The following is a 26,020-nucleotide window of genomic DNA, read 5'->3' as shown; positions in this document are numbered from 1 at the left end:
TTAATTAGTAGTAATTTCTCAGCGTACTATAGGAGTCTAAAGACTCAGATCGTCAAAGATCAGATGCCATATTGTTTTGGTTTAGGTGAAGGAATGTTTCCAGGCAAACTTGCTCTATTTTGCTGTGTTTAGTAATATGCATATTGGGAAGGTAAATATAGCTTGTCCTTCTCTTGAGATAATTTGCCCATAATAGAGAATTTTTACAATTCCAAGTGACCAACTACTGCCCAAACCTACATTTGAACTATCTTACGCTAACGTAAGATAATGTAATTGTAGTTCTCTAGTTCTTTCAGGTCTGTTTATAAATGAGGTAGGGTTTGTACAGAGACATTATGCTCATATTAGCCAGCTGATATAGTTGGAGGAAGAATCAAACTTTCAGATAGTTTGTGTTCCTGAAAGATTCTCTGGTGGTTTTTTTGTTTGGTGTTTTTTTTTCTTTTGACTATATTAGATGATCTGATAAAAGCTATTACCACTCATGGATAAAATAATAAAAGCCTCTCAGATAGCATGAGTCAAGGGGAGAAGTCACCAACTCTAAAAAAGTAGTTCTGTGGGTATAGATCAAAGAAATCCTTTATAGATGCATTGGGAAGAAAAGACATCTGTAACCATATCTTGTTTGTCCATGAGGTGTACAAGACCTAGCTGATAAGCCAGGAAAGTAACATTGTATTAACCTTGGGTCAGGAGCTCAGAAGTGGTAAGACTGTGAAAATGAGAAACCTATCAAAAGAGGGCTGTCTTCTGGTGGCTGCCCGGGCAAAGGCTTTACCCTCGCTGTGGGCCCTGAGGGCCATCAGGGAGGTGCTGGGTGGCTACCCCGTGCCCTTTGTAGGTCATCAAGTCTCACTGTCAAGACAAGAGAGCATTGAAAGCTCCTTGGAAGCTATGAATACTTCTTCACTGATGTGGAGCCTTCCTTTGCTTGTCTTGTAGCTGAGGCAGCTTTTTGGGAGCGCTGTGCCTGCTTTCCCTCCAAAGTTTTATCTGGTAATGACCAAGTCTATGGCAGATGAGAGACGGTCTCAGCTGGAGCAGTACCTTCAGAATGGTAAGCCTGGCTATAACGGCCTGACCAGCTTTCATACATAGGGCCTAAACATTTGAGGATGTGTTTACAATTGTGACTGTAGGGTCCTTTGTTTCTATACTGAGCTGAGTAAGGGTGTGTCTAAAAGGCTGGGGCTGTCCGTTGGTTCACTGGGTCTAGAACAGCAGCATATCATATTTCTCTTATTTCTGAAGCGGCTGCCTTTCTGCAGCTTTCTCAAAATGTAAGGGTGCGGTTTCACACTAAACTTAAGCCAACTTGGCCGTCTGGTGGCAGCCTGTAGTCTGGCCATTCTCTGGTCTTCCAGATCAGTGAGCTGAGCCACTCATCCCTGCTGCTTCACCACTGCCAGAGCTGACATGGGGCCGGGTGTGAGAACTCATAGCTGGTGGGTAAAAGAGGGAGGCAAAAAAGACAGGCACTTGGACCGGTAGAATTGTAATATGGAATGGGGCTCTGCATAAAACCTCTTCCATTCAAGGGTTTCCAGGCAGACTTGTGGGAATTATAACAAGAGTTTGTAGAAAAATTAAATCTCGGGCACAATGTGTTGTGTTATAAACCAGGTCTGCAGGATCCCTAGAATGCATCTGGTGAGTTTCATGTAAGCCAAGAAATAAAAAAATATAACCACTTCAACTACCCAAAAAGAAGGGTGTGTGAGGGGATGAGCTTAAAGAGGTTTTGTAGCCTCTGGCCTCAGATACTTTGTGCCAAGACTTACAAAACAGAAGTTCAAGATTAGTCTTTAAAATCTTACTTAGTGGTTTGGGTGGTGGTGTGTGGTTTTTTTTGTTTTTTTTTTTAAATGTGATTATTCAACAGTTCCTTTTAGAGTTACTGGCTATGAGTGACCCTGGAATTACATGGCCAAGGACCTTAATGTAGGGAGAACAGCAACACTACATATATTTTGCACTGTTCATAGCTTCAGTGATTTAACAGGCTAGTAAAGGTAGCTGTGCAGAAACCAAAGGATGAGTACAGTAGCACTGGCTGTTTAACCAAGTCATGTTTTATACATCTTGTTTTTAGACGCTAGCCATGTTTTTGATCTCTTGGTTTGGTTTCCTCCCTCCCTGTTTTTCTCTTGTTTTTCAGTTACATTGGATTCAAGTATTACCAATAGTGATGTCTTCATAGGTTTTTTCCGAAAGCTACAGCAGGTGAGTTTTGAATTTTTCGGCCAAATAGTTTGTTATATGAAAGAGTTGAAATATTATCCTACCTCCTAAGTTCAAGGCTTCCTTTGCTGTCTTCCTTTCCTTGTGCTCTTAGTGTATTTGTCTGTCTTGTAAAGCAGCGTGTTCCGATGAGAGTGCTCTCTGTGAAGCCTGGGTGGCAATAATAACAGTATTGCTATTGTTTTGTCCATGTATGAACTTGTTTCTCACATGGAAAGAACTATTTGCTTTGTTTTTATATCCTGTGGCATATCTGATGAATCTTTTGCCTCTAAACAGTTCCCAGAAGAGTCTTTGTGAGAGCTCAATAGAAGGATTACACACATTCTTGGATTTTGCAACTGTAAATGCCTTTTGGTAGTGTCAGTGCTTTTGACTGATAAGTGTATTGATGACTGCTGTGAAAATGTCATGTTCCCTTATCTTGCAACTGTAGTGATGGGTAGAATCTGCCATGTATTTGGGTTGTTACAACCTAGATGACTTTTGAAATCCATTTTAATGTGGTCCACCTTCTCCATGCCATGTGTGATCTTTCTTTGGCAGGCTTGGAGCACGGATAGCTCTTGCTTGTGCCTGACTACTGCAAGGTGCTGTACATCCTTTTTCTTCCCTTACCTCCTCTCCAGCTGCTGTGGTTCTTATGAGGATAGTAGTGTTTTGGAGCAGGTGGGTGCAGTATGACTCCAACAGCATTTTTGGGGAGGGGATGCTGCTTTAGTTTTCTGGGAAGTGCTTGGCATACTGCTGGTGCTGCTGTAACCTCACTTGCAGTGAGTTCTTCTGGAGATAGGGGATGTTTTGAAGGACCAAGTAAGGGTTTTGTGACTCAAGAGCTCTTCACTTGCTATGTGTGATTAAGGTATGTAAGGGGAGTTCAGAAAGGCTATAGAAAATGGTGTGAAGAAGTATTCCTAATAAATTCTAGAAAGGTTTTTTGTATATCCTTCAAAAATAAAAAGATACAGTTTATTTACAGTCTCTTAAATTCAGACCTGCTGAAGTGTTCAAGACAGTGAATGGAAAGCCCCTTTCTGATTAGGTACTTCTTTTGTGAGAAGCAGTCTGTCTTTAGTTCTGATCCAATGCCTGCTATGGCCCTACAGATAACTCTCAGCAATTACTGCTGAGTCTTAATTAGTCTTGATGAGACTGATAACAGGTCTGCTAAAGGAAGTTAAAACACTGCCAACTGACTTTTTTTTTGACAAAGTTCTGGCAGGAAATAATGATTCAAAATGCATGTTTGCAGTGTTTAAAGATGTCGTTTGGCATGCCAGTATTGTGGATTTCTCTTAACATACCATCAAAAATGATGTTGTATATTTAGGTTTTTCTTTACTGAAGGCCCTTTTGGTGAAGAGAGGTGGCTTGATAAGTACATGTGTAACACTTACTTGATTTATGGGTCACGTATGTCTGTGTGTGTGTGCTTATCAAGGCATGGGATGACTGTGCTGCCAAAAGCAGTCAGTTATTTTGTAGAGTTCAAGATAGGCACTGAATTATACCTTAAACATTAGAGCAAGGTCAGTACATTCCCAGGACATGAAATTAACCCAAGCTTCTGTTCCACAATACAACGGATTTTCATACATGATGTTTAGGCTTCCTGCTTGGCAAAGACAGTAGTTCTCCTGGGTTTTTTGTTTACAATTTAAACTTAAAATGCTTGTGCTTACATAAATTACTGCTTCATAATACAAATAGCAGTAGTGCTCTGTGTGTTCTTTCATTATGGTAAAGAACAAGCTCCTAAGAGAGATCAAATAACTCTGTGAAAGACAGGAGTGCACCCACTGTCATTAGCTGTGCACAGTGCCTTTCATTGGTGTAACTGATGGCTGAGTAAGTATTCATTTTGGCTATTAAAGAATCTCACTCAACAAACTGGCTTTGTGCATGTTCCAGTATTTATTAGTGTACTGTGACTTGTGAGACGTTTTATGGCAGAGTGACAAAATTTCTGTAACAACATTGAAAGACATGGAGTGAAGTTCATATTTAAAGCACCTCTGCGCTGTTCTTTCCTTCTCCGTTGTTGAAGATGTGTAGGCAGCACTTAGCATCCTACACATTGCTTAGGAGTGAAAACATAGTTAGGGTTTCAGTGTTACTGCTATGTAGTGTTAAAACCAGGCATTACCCCAAACTTGCTCTTGTTTATGTTATATTGCAAGAAGGATGATTAAGGAAAGATTCAAGAATAAAACATTATTGAAATGATGAAATAGCATGCTCCTTTTCGTCAATGACATGGACTGGTTTTGACTAGTCAGTCTTGGTTACCTGAAACAAGTTAGTGCACACCTGTACAAGCAACCTGCCAGCTAACATGGGAGAAGTGGCAGAGGGACCCCACCACAGCTGGCAATGAACGGGAAGCAGTCAGCCACTTTTCTGCCACCAGAGCTGTTTATTGAGCACAGATCTGTCTGCAGGTAAAACCAGGGCAGCTTTTATAATAGAAACCTTCAGTTTTAATAGAATGATAAGATAGGAAACCAGTGGTGAATGAGATTACTAGGCTAGGGGTTTTTTTTCCTAAAAATTTTACTGCTGACTTTTTTCACCTTCATTTCTATCTTCCATTGTGAGAGAGAATAGAGCTGTCCTCTCAGGTAGTCTGCTAGTGCTTGCTTCATTTTCTTGGTTTGTCTTAAAAAAGGCAGTATTTAAGGTTCTAGCTGAAGATACTTGTATATGCCACTGACTAAAATAGAAGATGCAAAGGAAAAATCAAACTGAGTTTAAGGCCTTTCTGATCCCTGTCCTGTGTTTTGCTTCTGAATGGGGCTGTGAAGGGTATGCTGAGACCAGCACTCCCTGGAGTGGGAGTGCTGTGCAAGGACCATGGCTTTACTGCAGCTGCCTGACAGTGTTCAACATGACTCATCTCTATCTGCGCTCAGCATCTCACCAACCAGCTATATCCCCATGATCGTATCTAACAGGGCAAACTTTTGAAGCGGGGACAAGCCCACGCAGGTTAACCCTGCTTTCCAGGCCCCTGTTTTTGTCCAGCACCACTTTCACCTGTTGCATAGGTTGTTACAGTTTGCTCCGTATAGCAGGCATGCTCTGTCTGTTTCCCCAGCAACCTAACCTCATGGGAGAAGTTGTCAGGGGACAGCAGGGCTCCTGACACAAGGGGAAGCAGCTTGGCACAATGGATGCTTTACTGAAAACTAACATTGCTGAAATATTTACCAACACTATCGTGTAGCAGCATTGAACAACCTAACCCATAACCTCCCTGCCTCTCTGCTCTTCCAAAAACTCTGCACGTTTGGCCAGTGACCAAGCTGGAGAGACAGATTCACTATATGCCCCTAAAGACAAATGGCACAGTTCCTGCAAGAAGTTATTAACAGGACGAGACCGTTGTGGCCATGCTGTGACTTCTTTTTCATTGGGAGAAAGACAATATGAGCAGGTACATACATCCCTATCAGTCTCATTTTAATGCAACTCATCTATATCCTTGAATGTGAGCTGAGATCATGGGCTGTCTCTGTATTGGGCACCCATGGAGTAATATGGTATATTCAGGATGCAGCTGTGAGGACAGACAGTCATTATGCATTTATGAATAAAATTGAGACACATTTCCTTGCAGCAGCAGAGGTTTGGAGTTAGTGATCTAGGAGGCTGATCTTTTCCAGTCTGTGCTGCTGGTAAACAGCAACCTTTAGCATGAGCAAAAGGATTCAGCTGTTGGCAAAAGGACAGATGAAAACTCTCTGAGTAATTGAGCAAAGAGAGCCAACCAGTACCTGATAACAGGCAAAAAGCGGTGCTCTTATGTGGTCCTTCATCAAAGGACTCCAGTGTAAGGTGGTTTTTCTTCTGAGGAGCAAGCATGAGGCCAAGGATTGAATACCATAGGAGAGCTGTGGTGTGTATGCTATTGAGAGTGTAGGTAGAATGTAACCCAGAAATCTGCAGGTGTTACCAGGAATCAAATCTGGTCTGATCATGGCCTGTGTTTTCTTGCCTAGAGCCCCTGAATATGCAGCCTCTGCTTCTCTGCACTTGCAACGCACTTACCATTTGTGCATGCAGTGGAGGAATGCATGCTTGTAACATTCCTCTGTACTTACTTTCAGCAACTCACAAATGTGTTTGGTGTGTATGTACACAAACAGAAGTCAGGCTGAGTATCTACAAATTCAGCACTGCTCTAAAAATGTTATTTCTTTCATATCAAACCAGGTTGGGGTTCTAATTTATGAACTTCTGTTTCAAAAGTGCAGCTGGCCAGAAATCTGAATTTCATGTGGTAAGTTCCCATACTTTCAGACTTTTATTGTGTGCTAGCCAGGGGAAAATGTTTCTGGCATAGAAATTTCTGAAGAATTTTAATTCAAGGATGTCCATTTTATTTTTGTTTCAATGTTAAGATGCAATTCAGTCCCTGACCCACTGTTCTTTTCAAATATGTTGTAATAAGGGCCTCCATTCTTGCCCTTTCTCCTTTTATGGCCCATGCCTCTTAGCGACAAATCCATTGAGAGCTTGCCAAGGGTTCAGATTGGTGTTGATTTCTGTTAAAACAAAATCACCTAATTTTAAGTTTTCTAAAGAAAAACTGGGAGAAAACTGTGGGGGAACTATATAGTAGATACCTCTTTTGGTTGGCTTGTTTGGGGTTTTTGTGGTTTTACTTTTTTTTTCCCCCCCAAAACTGTTCTTTTCAACAAAACAAAAAAAAAAAGAAGAAAATCCCTCACCAACTGTGTATTATTCTGTATTCTTATACTAATGACTGAGCTGTGCTTCAAGCTACTGGGGCAGGCAAGTGGGGAGTAGGCAGCAGTTCTAGATGTTTCAGGCGACTTTACCACAAGTAATAGTGACAGCATTAAGGGAAGATCCAAATAAGCAGTATTAAGGGATACAAGAAAGTGTCCAATTCTAGCTATATGGTATGTTCCTTGAATTTCAGGAGCGAAAGTGTAGGAAATGTGAAAAGTACTACTGAACATGTACTGTTGCCAAAATACAGGTTTTTTTTATGTTGGTGCCTGTTTTGAGTAGATGAGACAATGACTCTACTGCTTTTCCCAAAACCAGAATAGCAGCCTGGGAGAAGAGCTGAACTTTTCTGATTCACTGCTCCAAATTTCCTTCAAAAGTATTTTTCTGTCCATTTTGGAAGTGGCTGGGATTGCCAAATGAACTTACTAAATGAATTATCCCCAACACTGATAAATTCTCTTCCCTTTGTATTTGTCGTATTAAACTTATGCTGGATTCTCTTGTGTTGTTTTAGGGACATGTCTGTATTTGTATTTCTTCACTTAGCACTGTCTTCTCCTGCCTTACAGACTGCACTGTTTCCTCCTTTTGTTTTTATGTAAGTAAATTTTTTTGGTCTCAACAATGCTTCGCTGATAAGAGGCTAAACAAATATTTATAACACTGAACAATGTGTGGAGTTTCTTGCGTGGACAGTTCTGCCTTCTGGGGTAAAAGCATGTGAGAAGGGCGGGGGGGAATCCCCAAACCCTGCAGTTTAAGGTAATTCTTATTCTTGGTTTGTTGTGTCATAGCCATATTAAGAGAACAGTAATCAAAAGTTAGAGATAAGAAAGGAAGGAATTTGTCCTCAAATCCATGAAATGAAACTGTGCCTGTTGTTCAGTAGCGTGAAATAAGATAAATTAAAGCAGTTTTTAAAAGAAGACTGTGGAAACCACTGGTTTAAGTATTAAACAGTGATACTTAATGTGACCATTCTAGATGGGACCGAGATTTTTCTTTTCTCTAATACATCCTGTCTTGTAAATCCTCAAATTAATCTGCCTACTAATAGTTCTTGGAGAACTCAAACTGCCTGGAAACAGCTTGAAAGTTTGGATCGTGCTTTTCTTCCCCTCCTGATTGCTAAGTGGTGAGGTGGTGGGTAGGGTAGGGTGCTGCGAGGTGTCACTCCCATTGAGTGGCAGAAAGGTAAAGTGACCTTTGTGTCTCTGACCCTGGGCTGCCACTGTGGACGAGGTGGCAGGTAGCTAGGCTGTGAAAGCTGCAGGAGCAGCAGTGAGGATCTGGCAGAAGTAGATGCATGAAGTCCTCCTCCATGCCCTTCCCCTATAGGAGCTTCAGCGTTAGCAGCCCGCACCCAGAAGCGCTTACTGCAGCGTGTGAGCCTTTGCACTCGCCTTTACCCACCAGCACTGCTGAGTCCTGGGTAGTGAACTGGCTCTGTAGTGACCTGCTTGCCCTTTGTTGAGAGTCATGAGTTACATGTGTCTGTCTCATTCTGATGTTTGCATCCCATGTTTGTTCCACATTTTGCATAGAATTTTATCACATGTGAAATGTTTCATACCAAAATAGGTGCACCAAAGGCATTTCTGAGGAAGTGTCCACTCCTGCCCATTTGGGGAAAGTAGTAAAGTACTTGGGTAAGCACAGGAGATGGTCCTTGATGTAAGAGAGAGAGGGGCTTTAGTATCTCCACGGAAGCAAAGTAATGCTTTTTTAAATTAAGATGAATGACTAGACCTGTCTCCTGGATAAGAAGGAAATTAGTTTGGGGATAAAGATTAAATCTGTGTGGAAGCCCAGAGGGACCTCAGGTAAGACATTGGCTAATGCCCTGAGAAGAGGTTCTCCTGTTCTTTAATAGGTGCAAACAGATGTGTAGGCATGCAGCTAGGTGAAATACTGGGTGTCAGGAAAATCCATGGGAAGTCGGTTTCAATAAGAAAGATTGTTTTGTTTTGTATTTCCTCAAAACCTTTTTTCCCCACGTCATTCTACAAACTTGTCGATGCGTTCTTAATTTTTAGATGATGTGGAAGAAAACACATTTTGTTTGCATTTGATCTTACCTTGAAATAACTCTTAACTAAGCCAGATTTACTGAAAATATATGGTCTTTCAGACCCAAAAAAGTTACCAGTCTGAGCTGAGTTAGTTAACTGGAGTCACACATCTTGGCATGGTCTCTAGGGTACCCAAAGGGAGTACCAAATGGAGCACAGAGCATAAATGTCAGCCCTGCCACCCTGCTCTTGCTGACATTGCAGGGGTCGGGAGAAGCTCCTATATACAGGCACCACAAAGAGATTGCAGCAAGATACTGAGAGTACTTGAAATCTAAGGGCTCCCAGGGAGTTTCCTGTATCTTCCACAAGGCTAGCAAAGGTGGATGCAAGAAATTAAAATTTAATATTGCATGCAGTATGTGCAATTATGGCATTCTTCCTCTGCTATGAATCTCAAGGGAAGTTCCTCTCCTTAATTAATAAAAATACCAGAAGGACCATTGCTGTCCTCTGATACAGGGCAGACAACATGAAGAGGAGCTGCAGAGAGGAGTTTCTGCCACCTCATCCAGATGCATCCCCAAGGGAGTTCTCAAACTAGTGTCCATCCTCTTGAAACAAGTAAGTCTGACTTCTCATGCATAGCAAAGCATAGGGCTTTCTGAGTCTGAGCTTGGGAAAGTCCTTAGGGAAATGTAAAGTCTTGATATAAAACCAGTGTAGAATACACCATTTCTGGGCGCTACCTCACTGTGAGAAATTTGTGCTTTACTTCTAGTCTGACTGGGTCTATCATCAGCTGACAGCCACTGGATCTGGCTTCTGTACTTTAGTCTTCCTGATTGTTTATCACCCATTTATTATGTCTAGACGTAAAAGTTTTCTGAGGTGACTTACTGTGAGGCCTGTTTTCTCATGACCTAAATGCTTTTAGGTTTCTTCTTTGCATCTCCTCTCTGTTTGCGGTGGTTTTGAACCTTGGGCACTGGCACTGTGCACAGTATTCCAGTAGCAGTGGCTCTGGTGTATTAAGATACTATAGCCTCATTGTTCTCTCTGGAGATTTTCCTATTAATAGGTACGTGGATGCATTTTTTTCCTTTTGGCAAGATTGTGGCTTTGAATATTCACATGCAGCTGTTTATCAGCCTCCTCTTCTTGGAGTCTCTATTTCTAGGACGGTGACTGTGTCATTCCTACAGATTCTGAGACGCTAAATAACCTGTGCTCAGTTAACATCAAAGTGACCCTCCTCTAATTCTGCAGTATCTTCCCACTTGCTGTTCTGCATATTTTTTTTGTCATCTGCAAGCTTTAACAGTAATTTTAGTAACTTACTGTTTAGTAAACAGTAATCTCAATTGTTTATTTTACCAAACTAAATAGGGAAATGGAGCATCAGCATCTTCAGAAGGGCTCCAGCAATATGGAAAGCAATAAAACAGTGTTCTGTTTCTACCTAACAGGACACATTTAAGATCCAGACCCAGACAGCCTTTTTGGATATTTACCTCGCTGATGGCAGCAATATTAGACTTGATATCCAGACATCGGACACTGCAGAAAGAATATTAGAGGTAATGGGTTTTTAGAATTGTGTTGAAATTTTTCATTTGTGAGAAGCAGGCAAAAATGAAGATAACTTCAGTCAGGAAAGGATAAAACTCTGTATTAGAAGACACATGTATTTGAACATTTCTGTGGTTTTTGAGGGTTTTATTGTACCGGGAGGGTGGGGGGCATTGCTGATTTTGCAGATGAGCTTTTTTGGTTCTTACATTTGTCCATAGTTTATCTCTTCTCAATGTTACATGCCCTCTGTTTCTGTGATATTTGGTTATCAAGTTCAGCTTCCCTTCATATATGATAGAATCAGAAAATATGTCCTTATGGGGAGACGTTCTTAATTAAACCCCCCCCCCCTTTGTTTTAGCACAGTGTGGGTGAAAGTGCTTGGACACTGTAGTCAGAAATGATGGTCTAGTCTTGGCTTATGTCTTAGCTGGTGCACTGCTGTTAAAACTTACTGTGTAACTGATATGTCTTGTTTTTCTGCATGCTTCTCCTTTATTTATTTTGCGTCCCCTGATGCTTGCTGTGAAATTGGGGGACTTCCTTTGCAGTATTGGCGCAGTTCTAGCACTGTGGCTCTGAGATGTCTGCAACAGCTGCTGTAATACATACAGTAAACAATTGCTACTTACATTTTGAAACCAGTAGCAACCAAATGTTGTTTACACAACTGGCTGGCTTGTGTTTGAAACTTTCAGCTGGGGTTCCCTTCTTATGCCAGGAGAGGAGGAGCAGCAGTGGCTCTGCATGTTTTGTGTATTTGCACGTGTGTGTGCATGAGCAAGGCTGAAGCCTCTTCCTATTTCTAATTTAACAGCACTAACAAAGCATACACCTGCCAGATGGGTGCTCTTCTTTTTCATGGGTATCTGCAATTTCCTCTCATCATACAGAAAATTGTGTACTTGTTTCCATTGTGGCTTTGCAGTCTGAGTTTGTGGAGGTAGTTCTCAGCTGGCCACAGGTACAAGCAAGCTGAACATGTATTCACCCTCCTCTGTCAAGCTGACCTGTGTTAGTCTGGCTGCAGAACACACAGTATCTGTGCACAGTTACCATGAGTTGGATAACACAGGGTAACCCCTTGTTGGTTTCATTCTGCTGTGGGGTTTGCACCACCCGAGGCAATGCTGGGACCAGTTCTTCCATGGGAAGGTAAGTGTCAGAGTTGACCTTAGACCCTGCAACAGGAGACTTGTGGGGTGGGAGATGCTGAAGGTAAAAAGCCTTGGGGGTGGCAGGGAGATAGGAATTTTGATTTGTGGAGAGTGAAGTAGGTGCTAGTAGGGTGGAAGAAGTAAGGAGACATTTTTAGATAGGAGGCTTGCATAGGGACCTCGAGTAAGGAAAAGATTTGCTAATATACTTTAAAAAATACTAATAAATTGACCTTGATAAGCTTGTTAGTTTTGCAGTGGGTCAAAGTAATTTCTGAGCCGGACAGTGGTGGTGTATATGTTGCTTTGTATATTGCATTTATAGATGTTTGATGTTTATGTGGCACTTTAGAGAAACAATGACATTTGAAATGCTACAGACACTGTTTCTTCTCTTGTGGTCTTAAAGATAGGACTCTTAGGAATTATTTAGCTTTTGTCACTGTAAATGTGCTACCGCATTCACTGTTCTTTTGCAGTGGAGGTAGACTTTGCAACCATCTCTTCACCAACATCCTGGTATTCAGGCAGCATATACCAGCTTGTGCTTTGATCCAAGAAATAAAATAAGTCAAAATCTGACTGAATCAGAGTTCTGTTTGACATTCCTGGGAAATGCCATCTGGTACGCTTAGTATTATGCTTCAAAGGGATAACATGTTGAAGCTCTGGCTAATTTCTTAAAGCAGTTTGTGGGGACTTCTTAGCACAGAGGCAGACAGAATGAAGGATGGTGCTGCTAATACTCGCTTTTTTGTCTTTTGTGTTTGGAATTCTGAAACTTTCTTCTATTATACCTGGTGTCTGAACTGAGTGTGAGGCAAGTGATTTTTATGTTCTGCTGCCCTCTCCGGTAGCAGTCCCGATATTAACAAGTGTAAGGAAAACCTCATGACTGTGTTCTTTAATTTTAACTTGGAACAATTCTTCCCAACCTATATTTAGCTTGATGTCTATTTTTTTTTTCTCCATGCACAAAAACATATATGCTTTTTTAAACCAGCTGATACTGTGGAGATGAGTGAATTTACAATGCTGTGACTGTGACAGAGCTGGAAGTGTTTTGGGGTTGGCACCCTTTGGGAGAAGGCTGAAAACCGGTGCTTCCACTTTGTGCTCAGAGAAAGTCCAGCTTCTCTGACCAAAGCATGACTCCTCTATCAGGTTGCACAATCTGCCAGATGAGCTATGACAGGACTATTCTCAGGGTGGAGAGTTTTCTTATGGTTGCCACACCACTTCCCTGAGCAAACTCAGAAGATTATGGTCGCTGCAGGATTTCGGAATGCTCTGATGGCACTGTGCTCATAGGCTATGGCTGCTTTAACTTAGGCTTTGATTTTTCAGGACCTAAAATAGAACAAGACAATTGCCCCAGTCTGATTCAGCGGTTTCTGTACTCGCCTCTGCCTGATTTTTCTGTCCCCGCTATCCCATTGTGCAGCTGGTCCTACAAATAATCTCTGCATTTTCTGTTGGTGCTACTTCTGTCCTCTTTCAGGAAAGATGTAGAGGGGCCACAGCAAGATAAAAACAATGCAAATGTTTATTCAACTGGGTAGGATTTTTCCTCCTTATGCACTGTCAACAATGAAAGCTCAATAGAGCTCAAATCTGCTCTTGTCAGAAGCCTTCACACAGAATCGTAGAACCCTACAAATAAGACTTGCACTTCCAGTTAAGGGGCATAACTCCTAGATACTTCCTAGAAAAATAAGAGGACTCTATCAGCTTGGAAAATACACAAATCCTGTAAAAATACGTATTTATGATGCTCATGAGCAGTGTTGTTAGCTCAGAGCACACAGTGCTTACTGTACAACAGGATTTGAGGATTTAGTAGTAAAGATCTGGAATAACACGACAGATGCCTTGCGTTAGAGGATACTTAAATCCATGGTGGAGTAGAAAACATTTTCTATCTTATTATGTTTTTATGTTTCCCTTTAAAACTTATGAAACTCCTCACAAACTCAAATGCTGCAATATGGGAATGGTTATATTTGCTTCTAAATGGGCAATTAAAATGGGACATGAGGGAAAATTTAAAAAGAATTAATTTAAATTAATAGGTATTGAACATTTTTTCCTTATTCATGCTAATGGATAGCTAAGCTTCTGACCTTTGTTTTTAAAGGTTACGTCATGCAAGATGGGTCTACCAAGAGAATTAATAAAGTATTTTAGCTTATTTTTCTTTCAAGATCATGATGATGGAGCACTATCTGGTAAGCTTTACAAGGTGCTTAACTTAGCCTCCCTTGGATTTTTTGTTGTTTTTTTTTTTTGTTTGTTTGTTTTTATTGGGCACAGTGACTGAACCTGAAGTCCATACAGAGCTTGCGTGAGCCTGCTCAGGCCAAAAGACCCGTCCTGTCTGAGAAATCTCCTCAAGCCCTCTCCCCACATGGCTTGGAAACAGTGGTAGTGGGGAACAAAGTCTGGCAACAGATAGTGTGGTGCAGGGGTGAGACTTTTGCATACAAATATCACGTCCCTTACAGTTTACAAGACATGTAGCAACTTTACCACATGGGAAATTCTGGGTAGGCATTTAATCAGATAGCCATACCTACATAAAACAGTTCTTAATTTATAGACCACATGCTGAGTTTAACAATGGGACAGGAAACTCTTTTGTTATAAACAATGTCTGTGGCTTACTTTCCTTTATATCATGACATGTTTCCTTTCTTAACTGATAGAAACTTAAGCTTAACCACAGTGGTACTGAGCAAGCTGTAAATCAGGGTTGTGAGTCTCTTTATGGGCATAAAATGTGAAGGGGCCTTTATGTCCTCACTGGTCTGCTGATGTCCTGCTTCCCATGTGGGCGGGTGTGTGTATGAGGCTGGATCCAGGCCTGGGGCTGGGACAGGCTCGGGCCACATCAGGGAAGTAAACACAGCCTTTGCTGTTGGCTGCAGTAAAGCTAGGCATTGCAGCCTCTCTGTGTGGCCTTGACAAGTCATTTAGCTTTTTTCAATCTCTTCATTGGCATAAAGGTGTTAATGCTCTTCTGAACCTTCTCAAGATGAAGGTCCAGTAGTAAACTTGGGCTTACCCACTGGGGTAGGAATGTTACTGTCTGTGTCTGTTTTATTTATCATTCCCCTGCCCCGTCCTCTCTGGTTGTGAAAGGTATCTCTGAGTACACAGAATCCCTGGCCATTAGTATGTCTCAAGTGTATCTGGATACAACACGTTTTATATACTCTTCTACCACAGTTGCAGATGGATTTACTTTTGCCTTGTATTGCAATATAATTAGATACACAGGAGAATAGAAAAGTTTTTTCAGTTGATCACATTTCTATCCATCTTTGATTTTTTCCTCACAAATACATCAAGTCCAAATGTAACCCACCATCCACTGCTCACATGCTCAGAATCACATGTTCAAGTATTCTCCTGAATTGTGGCATTGGCTTAGAAATAAATGTTTACAGGTTTGGGCCTTTTGATCTAACTTTTAAAAAGTGCACAGGAAATCAGCAATCTCTGAAGAGTGATGTGCTTTTCTTGCTGTAAGTTAGTTACACTGCTCTTGTCTGGTGTTCTGTTCAAGAAAAGTGCCAGTCCTGGGAGCTTGCATCCACTTGTCCTTTAAATGCAGAAACATCTGTACTACTTAGCTGTGTTTTGAGAAAAGGATATTCTATAAGAGCATAGTCTAAGGGAGTAGAGCTAGTCTGTAAGTAATAGAGCTATGTAAGTTTAAAGTCTGAGAAGTGAGGAAGATAACTAAACCATCACCTTACTTTACCCCAGAATTTATATTTGTTAAGTTCTTTTTCTTCTCCAAAAGCACATTGCTAACCAGCACTAGCAGATACATGAAAGTAGCTGGGCTATTTCACTAGATTTCACCAAATGTCTTTGGTTTCTTTTTTTTCTTCTTTTCCTAGTGGTGAAAAAAGTGGCAGACTTTGAACTTCCTTATGTGAGTCTTCAGAGCATGAAAGAGTTGCACTGTAAGCTTGGGATCAGAAAGTGGTGAGCAAGAAGCTTAAGAGAAAGTACCGAGATGCGTGATAACTGCTATAAACAGAGAAATAAATCCCTTGAATAACCTAGTTACAAATTCTTTGAATCTCAGAAGCTTGACTGTTTTTCTCTGAGGCCAATTTGTTACTGGAATCAACTGGTTTCTGTAGCCCTGTGTATTTTAAATTTTATCACTGTAGTATTCCTGATGTGTCCTTTTCTGCAGCTAGCTATTTATTCCTTCTCTCTTTCAGAATCTATAGAGAGGTGCTTTGTGGCTGCTTGCCTCCTAATTTTTATACCTGCATAATGCAGTGACCACAAATGGGAATATACCTGTAAATAATACAGAAGAGAAGTTTGAGTTCTGAGTTGCAAGCTGCAGCTGTTTAGGCAGAGATGGATTACTTTTTATTTAAAGTGCTCATTTCTGTATACTAATACACAAAATCCCTGAGGCCATAGCTTGAGCATTTCTTCTGGTAAGTGGCCTGGCTTAAGCAGCAGAGCACTCTTCCCCTTTCATTTACTCACACCTCAGGCTTCTTCCTGAGTTATGCTGGTAAGAACTGTGTGGGCAGACATGGTAAACTGGACTGGCGAGCTAACCTGGCCTAAAAATAAGTTGGCTGGCTGTTTATTTTTTTATTTGGTTTTTCTGGCCTATTTTTGGCTTGGGTCAGTCCCCCAGTCTTGTTTGCTGTGCAGCCAGCAGTTGTGCTGACTTGTGGGTGAGGATAAACCCTGGGGACAGGCAGTCTGGTGCCAAAGTCCCGCTTGTCAAGCAGTGCCCTGAGGGTGCCGTTAGGCAGTATAGCTGAGCCAGTCTAATGGCTGGCTGTGGTGGTTGTGGTCTGGTCTACTCCCTACAATGAAAAAGAAAAAAGGGAATAGAATTTTGCATGCTTTTTGAGTTGCATTGGCTGCATCAGATGAATGCTAGAGCAAGGGCCGTGGTTTGGAGCAGAAGAGGAAGAACAGACCATGCATGCCTTTTGGTGGCAGCAAGCAAGGTTGCTTGGCTTGAAGCTACACAGAAACCTGTTGTTTGATGGTTGTCACTTGTCTGGTTTAAATCTACTGGGCTAGACCTTGGCCTCTACAAAGCTCTCTCTGTTTCCCTGTATGTGCCCTTACAAACTGGAGAACCTAGCAGCCTTCTGCATGGTACTGAGCCATAACAAAGTGGCTGTCTGAGTAGATGCTTCTCCATCTAGCACTGCTTCAAAGCACAGAGGTAGGAAATGGCAGTCCCTGGGTTGTTCCCATGCTGCAGGAGACGTATCGCCTGTGCAGTGTGAGTAATACAGCTGTATCAGCTATAGAGCCTGTGCTGCTCTGTTTGTATTGTCATGTAGGCTTGCCCAAGCTGCTTTTAAATAAAATGGCTCAAGCTCGTTGTTGCAACATGGCACTCGGATAACTGAGTACTAAGCTTGCTTTGCTGCTGTACTGATCTGATTCTGCAGCAGTTCTACAGCAGTTGGTACTGTAGCGAGCTAGTTTAAGGCTAGGTCTTGTATGTCAGAACTGCAGCATGGCAGTGGATGCTCTGATACCCATAACAACTTTTATGTACACAAACCTCAAGCTGTTTGAGAAAAGGAGGAGGAAAGTTTTAGTTCTAAATTGTAACTATTATGTTTGGTACCACCAAAATCAAAGTGGAGAGATTGGATGACCTGACTATAGTTTATTTCCATTCTGCTACAATGTATAAGAAGGAGTATAGTACACGCTTCAAGAGCACAACTGTTTTTTGTGTTTTGTTGTGTTTTGGTTGTGGTTTTGTTTGGTTTTTTTTTTAATCTGGTAAGTAATGGGATCTTTCTGGGTTGTGCTCCCATCATATTTAGCTGAAAAATCAAAACACCGTATTTAGAAGCATATCTTCATAATTTAATACTTTTTTTCTCTTGGCATGGAAAAGGTATATGGATCCTTCTCTTGATACACTGCTGATGGGTTGTAGAGCTTCACTGAATTTACTGTATATGCAGGTAAAACTGAAAGGTCTCTAAAACTTTAAAAGTAACTTGGCCACATTAATTTCATCTTTTATACAAATTCATGAAATGTTTGTAAATGGTTCCTCTTTAACACTGCTTTGTTGCAAAGATTCCAACTCATCTATGTTTTGTGCATGGGAAAAGTATTGCACAAAAAGGACATGTTTACGTGTCCATCCACTCTATTTTCAAGTGTATGTAATGTATCTATATGTCTCTGTGTGTAGGCACTTTGCCATGATAGGCACTTTTATTCTGAACTGTAGGTGTGTTGAGCTTTACTAGTTTTGGAAACTATTAATTTGGGAGGAAAGAACAGTGTAGAGTGAACTTGTCCCAAAATCAAAGGCCTTGTTCAAAAAAAAAAGCTTTCACACCCAGACACTCAGAAACACATGCACAGAGAAAGGAAATACATTTTTGCTGACTCTTGTTATTTTTAAAACTTCTTTTAAGGCTATCCAGGAAGTTAAGAGGAATTGGGCTAAACCAACAGAAGGGCAGATGCAGGACCTTCAATTTCTACAAGAAAATGTAAACAAAGCAAAGGTAAAATGATACTTTAAAAACAATATAAACAGATCAAAGAAGTGGTTTTTGAAGCAATGACACTAGAGGCTGTGACTTTAAAAAGAGGGTATGATTTTGTGGAGTGATTTGAGCTAGAGACCCAGGTCTCCCGTCTCCTGGTTAGATACTGAGCCACCAATAGAAAAGGAGGTTCCCATTCTGCTAGCATTTTAAAATATCCCAGCAGAATGACTTGGATCCTAAGGGCTAGCAAGAAGTTTTTGACTGTGAATCATACTTGTCTGTGTGCTAAACTCAGGTGCAAAGGTTTGTCATCCAGTTTAGGAAGTCAGATGGAAATTCAGACTGCTGGGACTGCTGTTCTCAGTATTCCTTACTGGTTAGTTTTGTTTCTTCTCATCATATCTGATAAGCATCCAAAAGACCCAACTCATCATATCCAGTAAAAAAAAAGTTTCTAAGTCTGGACTGTGAGTGCTATTCTCTGAATCTAGCACTGACATATTTTGGTGAGTCTCTGTCTTCCCAGCAGAAAGAGTATTAGGAATCTGAAAGATTTGCCTTATAGCCCCCTCTTTTTTTTTTTTTCCAAATCACTAGATATCACTTGCCTTTACAGCAAATTGCTTTAATTCTGTCTTTTTGGTGCAGATCCTGGAGCTGATTCGAGAAATGCAGTTCTATGGATACATGCGGCTTGATCCTTGTGTTTGTGACTATCCAGAAGAAGGCTGCTCAGCCGACGTTTACATCGGCAATGATGAGATTAACTGCTGCATAAAACTGCCTACTAACCAAACCAAAGAGGTCAGCTTTAAAATCAACAGGTTAAGAAGTTGGCAGGTTACTTTTCTTGTAAGTACTTTGCTGACTTTGTACCTGAATTCACTTTCTCTTCATGAAAACTAAGGCTGTCAGAGAAAGGCAGGGCTGGGGGGAAGGAGGTGGTCTGCTTTAAATCCCTCCTATCCACCCATATTCCCCTCCAAACCTATCATGAAACATATTCCCTTGGCAGCCTTTACAGCAGTAAACCATCTAGCCTTACTCTGTTTTCTCCCTTCCCTGGTATTCCATGCCATACTTTACCTGCCCCTTTCCTTGCCTGTTGGAGGTAGAGTTGGCAGAGAGTTTTGTGTGGGAGTGAAAGAACTGCTTTAGCCAGCTTTATGCTTGTAAGACTCCCCCATCCTACCTCCCACTTGCTCCCTCCCCCAGGAGAAGTGTTCTGGTACGGATTTATATACTGTTTTATTTATATACTGTATAAAACGAACCTAACTGACTAACTCTGATTTAAGGCTGAACATCTTAATGCTGGTTTTAGCTGTTTCTTATGTTCATTGGTTATTTGTTATTTTTTTTCAGGGTGCTACAAAAGATGGTGAGGAAGACACTCTGGAGCTCAGATTTGAGTACAATAATTCAGGCACATGGCAGTGGATAATTTTGTACACAAAACAGGTTAGTTCTCAGTCCTTTTAGGAAAGGATCAGAGTAAAATGTAATCTTACAGCCATAGGGGGTCTTAAAATGTGTTAGTCCCTCTCTACCAGACTGCAGCAGCTATGCATTCAAGCAGGCTAGCCTAGGGACAAGGATATCTGGGGAAAAGAATTTGAGTTTCTAGTACAAGGGGAAGAGATTTCCCCCCCATTGAAGAGAAATGTCTAGCACTCTAGCAAGCCTGGGATGGAGTGTGGAGAGGTGCCACTTATTCACTGGAGTCAGTAAGTATCCAAAGTCATTAACTGGTCAGACTCACCGAAGGTCAAGGGCTCCCATTTTCCATAATAAATCCTATTATTCAAATATAAATATAAGCCATATAAACACAGGTTAATGGAGGGTGTGGATATGTGACATCTGGAACAGGTTGCCCAGAGAGGTAGTGGAGGCCCCATCCCTGGAGGCATTCAAGGCCAGGTTGGACGGGGCTCTGAGCAACCTGATCTAGTTAGCGGTGTCCCTGCTCACTGCAGGGGGGTTGGACTAGATGACCTCTAGGGGTCCCTTCCAACCCAAAACATTCTATGATTCTATGATAAATATTTTTTTACATATAAATAATTCTTAAATAAGACTTTGTAGGCTGCCATTCCTCCCACTGTTTTCAGGCAGCCCTTTAAAGAGAAAGGTATCCAGGAATTCAAGTCATCCATCTGTGGCTATGCTGCCTAGCAAATACTCTAGGCTTTGCAGTATCAAAGACAGCACCAATCTCAGTTTAGGTACAGAGCTTCTATAAAAAGTATAGAGCCTGTTATTCAAGTAAACTGCTTCTCTTGCCTTGCAGCAGACAGGCTTTTTCAAGTAAAATCAAAATGCTTAATTTCCCACACACGACTTCTGAATTCTGGGGTGATGATGCAGTTCACACAGCTATTTAGTAAGTGTTAATTTCCTGCCATGCCTAAGTATTATGAGAACATGAGCAGTAAGCTTTCTAGTTTCTTTGCTGTTGGAGAACAAAAACCCCTAGAATTACCTCAGTATTAATTTTGTGAAATCTATTAGGGCTGTGCTTGATGTAGTGACTTGCTGATTAGAAAACCTGCATCTCACTTCCCTCAGAAGTGTAAGGAAGAGCTAAAGGCCAGAAACGTGCTACTGTGTGGAAGGAACAAGGGTTTGATCCAAGATCCCACTACAGAAAATGGAAAGAATAGATGATTTGGAGCTTAGCCAGAGCCCCTCCATCATTGATCTTACAGGATATTTTCTTTGATTCATCTCTTGGTGCTTGACGCCCTATCTGAGATGCTTCCTTTTGGAGAGTAAGCAGTAAGGTGCATCTCCAGGGCGCAATTTGGACCTTAAGTTGGGCCGCATCATCCCACGGAGTTGCACATGCTGATCAGACAGCATAAGGAGTTAAGAACAACTCCACTCCCCTCTGAGGTGCCTCTGCTAGATACCTAACGTGTGGGATGAACACGCACTGCTCCGTTCATATTACCTGTGCAAGATGTGGCTGTGAGCTGGTCTACAAACAGTTGCGGCCATCTTGCATAACCACCAAGGCTTTGATTTTCAGCAGTGCTGAGTGCCTGTGAACTCCAGCTTGCTTCATTTGTCAAAGTGGTTTTGATACCGATAGTGCCACATTTGATTAACCTTTGGTGTAATTTGGCAGCCTCTAAGGTAGGAGCCGCAGACAACTAGAGAGAATAACTTGCCTCACAAAACCAGCCATAAAAACTCTTATTCTCCACTCTGAGCAGTGCCGTGAGGGTTAGTCATGCTGAGGCTGTGCTTTAAGCAACTGCAGCTAGTTTGGTGCACTGTAGGGATGTTAAGCAGAGAGTAAAATTAACTGAATTAGGGAAGTAATAGTTCAGTCATTAGGGATGGTAATTTTCTGGTGGAGGAGGAATGGAAGAGTCAAGTACACCTTTTAACAGAAGAAATCAGAATGTTCTCTGGTTTACATTCTTTAGGCCTTTTTGCTCAGTAGCTGCTTGAAGAAAATTATATCAGAACAGATGATGAAGGCAGCCAAAGAAGGCCAAGAAATGGTGAGTGTGTGTATGTTGGTATCTGAATTTGCATTTAAAAGAAATAAGCCTGCTACTCTGTCATTCTTCCAGATGTGCTGAGAGAAGTCCCATTGAGGAAAAGGCTCTTGCATGTTTCAACACTTCAGTACAGAATTGACTAAAAAGTACATCTTTGCTTAGTTTTACTGAAATAATATTCTGAATGTCAAAGAGGGTTATCACCACAGTTTTAATAATCTCTCTCATTTAATTTTTGCTGCATATGATAAAGGGTATCTATGGCATAATTTTTGAATGTTCTGCACTACCCTGTTGTATCCATTTCTGGCTTTCGCTCTTTCACCACTTCACTTGCTTGCTCCATCTGCTGCAATGTTAGGCCAATTTGAGATCTGTGACATTCACACTGAGAAACTTCTTGGTTTTAAATAGAAGTGTTAATAAAATAAAAATCTAATTTGTAGCTAAAATATTTCTGCTGTTATTTGTGTAGGCCTTTAAGGATGAAAATGTCTTTAGATACTTGTTATTTTTAACAATAATTTTCAGCATTAATAATGCCTTTGTTTAACCTTGTGACATGTAAAGACTTTGAATGTCTGCTAACTGAAAACTTCTGAAGAGAAAAAAGGAAAGGAACATGTGTGATCTTCTAGACCCATGCTGATTACAGTGAGCAATGAGGCAACGAACAGCATGTTATTTCACAGCTTTAAACTAAGCGATTCAGAAGAAAAGACCAACTTTAATTTTGGAAAAGATTTGTTCTCTTTCATTCTAAGTTTATTTATAATGGGAATACAGTAAATCTTTAATTATTAAGATGAGCATCCATTATTTAACTGTTCAGCTGTTGATAGTACTCAGCTTAGACTAAAACAGAATTATGAGAGAAGGGTAAATAAATTTCGTACACTGTTTCTGCTGGGTTGAACGGAATGCTGATTTGCTCAATGTATTTTGTTAGAGTACTTGGGGGAGTGCTTAAGCTTCTTGTAAGTTTAAACTTTTCAATCTATTTAGGAGATCAAGATGCCTGAATCCACGAAAAATAGTAAGAAATCCAGCATCCAACAAAAGCAGGTTAGTGAGAGAGCGGTCTCCAAAATGTAAATAGAGTGTGTCTTGCTTGCTAGTGGTGTTTAGCCCAACCTGTATTTTTTAAATTTAGTAAATAAATTTAATGGAAACTTCTTTGTGTAGGAAAAAGAGCTAAATTTGAGTTTTGGAAGGAAGAAGGCGGCAAGAAACATGTCTGAATAAACATTTTGGTTTAGTTTGATGGGTTTAATGACAACTTGCTTAATTTATTTGCTTTTTGCAAGTGTTTCTAAATAAGACATTTGAAGTTTACAGAAAGACAGAATGTATACAGAGATCGTGCATGTATATCAGCAGCTGCCTGTGGATGCAGCTTACAGATTTGTACTTGGATTCCACACTGGGATTGTTTGTGCATTTGTTCTTCCCTGTAGCTGGGAATTGTACCCATTTGCAAAATTTGTCATGTTACATATCTATAAATCTACATTCCTATCACGTAAAAGATGTAATTCCAAGTTCATTTGCTGGAATCAGTATTCATAGCTAATAGTTCCTGAATAGCGAAATGGCTAAAAAATGTTGCTTTTCCAAGTAATTTGTTGAATATGAGATGACAAATAAATGGAAAGGGAATAACATAAAGTGAATTAAAATAAATTACAGTGTGTGATTGGCCAAAGGGGAAATATTTCTAAAAGAGAAAACCAAATCTGAATTCACAAAAAATTAATGTGGCTATGTTGTCAGAAACAGCATAAAACTATTCACTAATTGCTCTTCAATAAGCAAATCAATTAACCTGTGCAGGGGGTTTTCTTGCCCCTTTCTTTGAAGTGCTCTGTACTTGTCACTGCTGGAGATGGGATTCTAGGGAAGGTGTGGCCTTCAGTATTCGCAAATAACCTGCCAATAATAGAAAGGGAGACAAGACTTTCTGAATAGACTTGCTTCTGTGACGAAGACCGAAGGAAGTGGTTCGGTGGCCTCGCTGCAGTACAACTTTAGCAAGGACTAAGTGGTACTCTGGGCTTGAGGCAGTCATTCTGACTTGAACACACTTTAAAGTGACTCCTTGACTGTGAGCAAGTGAATGCTCCCTCTGAATTTTTGTGAGGAGAGCAGCCTTGGACAGGGCAACATTAAGCCACTGAGCTTATCAGCTGTGTCTTTGCTGGTGCAGTGTCTGCCTGCTGATATGGAACCTTGGTGAACTAAGAAAATTAGAGTTGTTTATTAAAGCAAATGATAGTACAGCATGCTATGCCTCCTTTTATAGAGCATGTTTAAACTGGTTTAGGTCTTCATGCACCAAGCCATGTCATTAGACAGACAATTAATATAAAATGTTAAACCATGCTGAGCTAACTTCTAAATGCTGTGATTGCAATATTAAGGTTCTTAAGGCTTCCCTTTCCTATTCCTCTGTTTCTCTGCAAGGTGCTTGAAAAATGTATCAGAAGCGTACCTTTGCATGTTCTCATTAGAAAGTGGTGTTTGAGTTGGGTCTTTGTAATTTTTGCCATTGGTATCCCCAAAACTCTTACAAGTCTTTGCTCTGACTTGGTGGCAAGGTTAACTGGCTGCTGTCCAAAGACTCTGAAAACTTAAGCCAAATATTTTCTGCTGACTCATGAGAAGAAAAACTTAACTTTGGTTTTGGATACTACTAGATCAGCATAACAGCCTGTAAATTCTTGTTTGGATAGATAATCTAGTGCAGCAGTAAGATTTAGTAGGTAAATCAAGAATAATCTTTTCAATTCAGATAAACATGATTTAACTGGTATGCAATAGGTGGACTTTGCAGACAGCGGAGCTGTGCTGTAGAGTGTGCCTGCATCTAGGCAATTTTGTTGTTATGTCTTTTAGAGATCTTGGAAAAGAGAGGTTTGAAATTACTACTACACAATTAATCTACACAAAATTTGGTTCCAGTTGCCTAACACCTTAATGTCAGTTATTGTGGCATGGTTGCCAGAGCTTTGTGACAGACACTTTCAGTAGGGTTTTTCAGGACATTTACTTTACATATATATATTTTGATATATATATATATATATCTCAAAATGCCATGTTGCAAGAGGTAGAAGAAAAATCCGTGCCGTAAACTTTCCTAGTACAACAGAAAACTGCAGATACATGCAATGTAAGGGTATAGTTTGCCTGCTTGTATCTTGGGTGCTTATAGTTTGCCTGCTTATACCTAACAGGTGATGTGGTGTTAGGATGTTTCAGACAATTCATGGTACCATTTAGGAAAAGTAGAGTTGAAAGGTATCATTTATGCAGGTGTTATGGTTAAAGTTAAGAATGTGTGATTAACAGTAGTTAGGCTAATTCAGAAGGCCTGGTAGGCAGTGAAAGTACCTGTGCATATGTCCTTGTGGCCACTATAATGCCCAATAACATCGATGTTGGCACATCTGGAACCGCAATTCAATCTGCACCACATTTAGTGCACTGCAATAAATGATAAGAGCAGAAACAACTGGTCTTGTGTCCTATTCCAGCGGGGGGGAATCTGTTCTCTCTGAAATGCCAACATAAAGAGATCAACTGCTGCACCTGAACAGTACCATGTCAGATTTTCTGGCTTATGTTTGTATCTACCTGTAATTATTGAAATGCATATACTCTTTTAACTGTTTTATTTGTTTCACTGCAGGTAGTCCATTCGGGTTTTATATCAAGGAAAAGATTTTTGGTTAGGCCAAATGAAGACGACTGTGTATTTGAGAAAATAAAAGAAGAGGACCTGTGATAATTTATTTTACTGTCTTTCAAAATGAATTGTCTGGGAATAATAAACCCATTGTTGAAAGTTTGAATTATAAGGGCAAAGAAAAAAAATATTGAGTATAATTCCTTGCCTTTGGGGTGTTCTGTGTAGTATTTACAACTCTAGTGAACGAGCTCATTCAGGTGCTGAAAATCTGGATGCTTTTTTGGCCTTCTTCCCCCCCCAGACTGAAATTGTTGGGGCAGAAAGGGGAGGGTTAATTAGAAATGGTGCTACGATGTTAGAAGAGGAAAACCTATTTACATATCATTTATAATGTTTCTGTGAGTATTAGTGTAATTAGCGTGGTGGCTGAGCCGATTCAAAAGCTGCCATGCTTTGAAGGGTGACAGTATTATGTCATTAATGTAGTTCCTTAATGAAGCTGGTCAGGGGTCTGGAGCACAAGTCTGATGAG

The 26,020-nt window shown here is 40.7% G+C and overlaps 1 protein-coding gene across 1 annotated transcript; it reads left to right on the top strand.

Annotated features, from left to right (window-relative positions):
• Window positions 1-726: 726 nt before the first annotated feature.
• Window positions 727-25,584, top strand: SNX31 (sorting nexin 31). Its single transcript, XM_009638312.1, has 13 exons — window positions 727-843; window positions 949-1,063; window positions 2,165-2,229; window positions 10,490-10,600; window positions 13,890-13,980; window positions 15,661-15,748; window positions 17,670-17,739; window positions 18,205-18,297; window positions 18,931-19,134; window positions 19,648-19,743; window positions 21,720-21,797; window positions 22,803-22,862; window positions 25,489-25,584. The coding sequence occupies exons 1-13, from the start codon at window positions 727-729 to the stop codon at window positions 25,582-25,584; spliced, it is 1,284 nt and encodes a 427-aa protein (XP_009636607.1).
• The last annotated feature ends 436 nt before the right edge of the window (window positions 25,585-26,020 follow it).

This window comes from Egretta garzetta, unplaced genomic scaffold, assembly GCF_000687185.1.
Source record: "Egretta garzetta isolate BGI_Z169 unplaced genomic scaffold, ASM68718v1 scaffold154, whole genome shotgun sequence".
Classification (NCBI taxonomy): Eukaryota; Metazoa; Chordata; class Aves; order Pelecaniformes; family Ardeidae; genus Egretta; species Egretta garzetta.
Note: the sequence above shows the minus strand (reverse complement) of the source record. Positions and strands in the feature narration are given on the sequence as shown.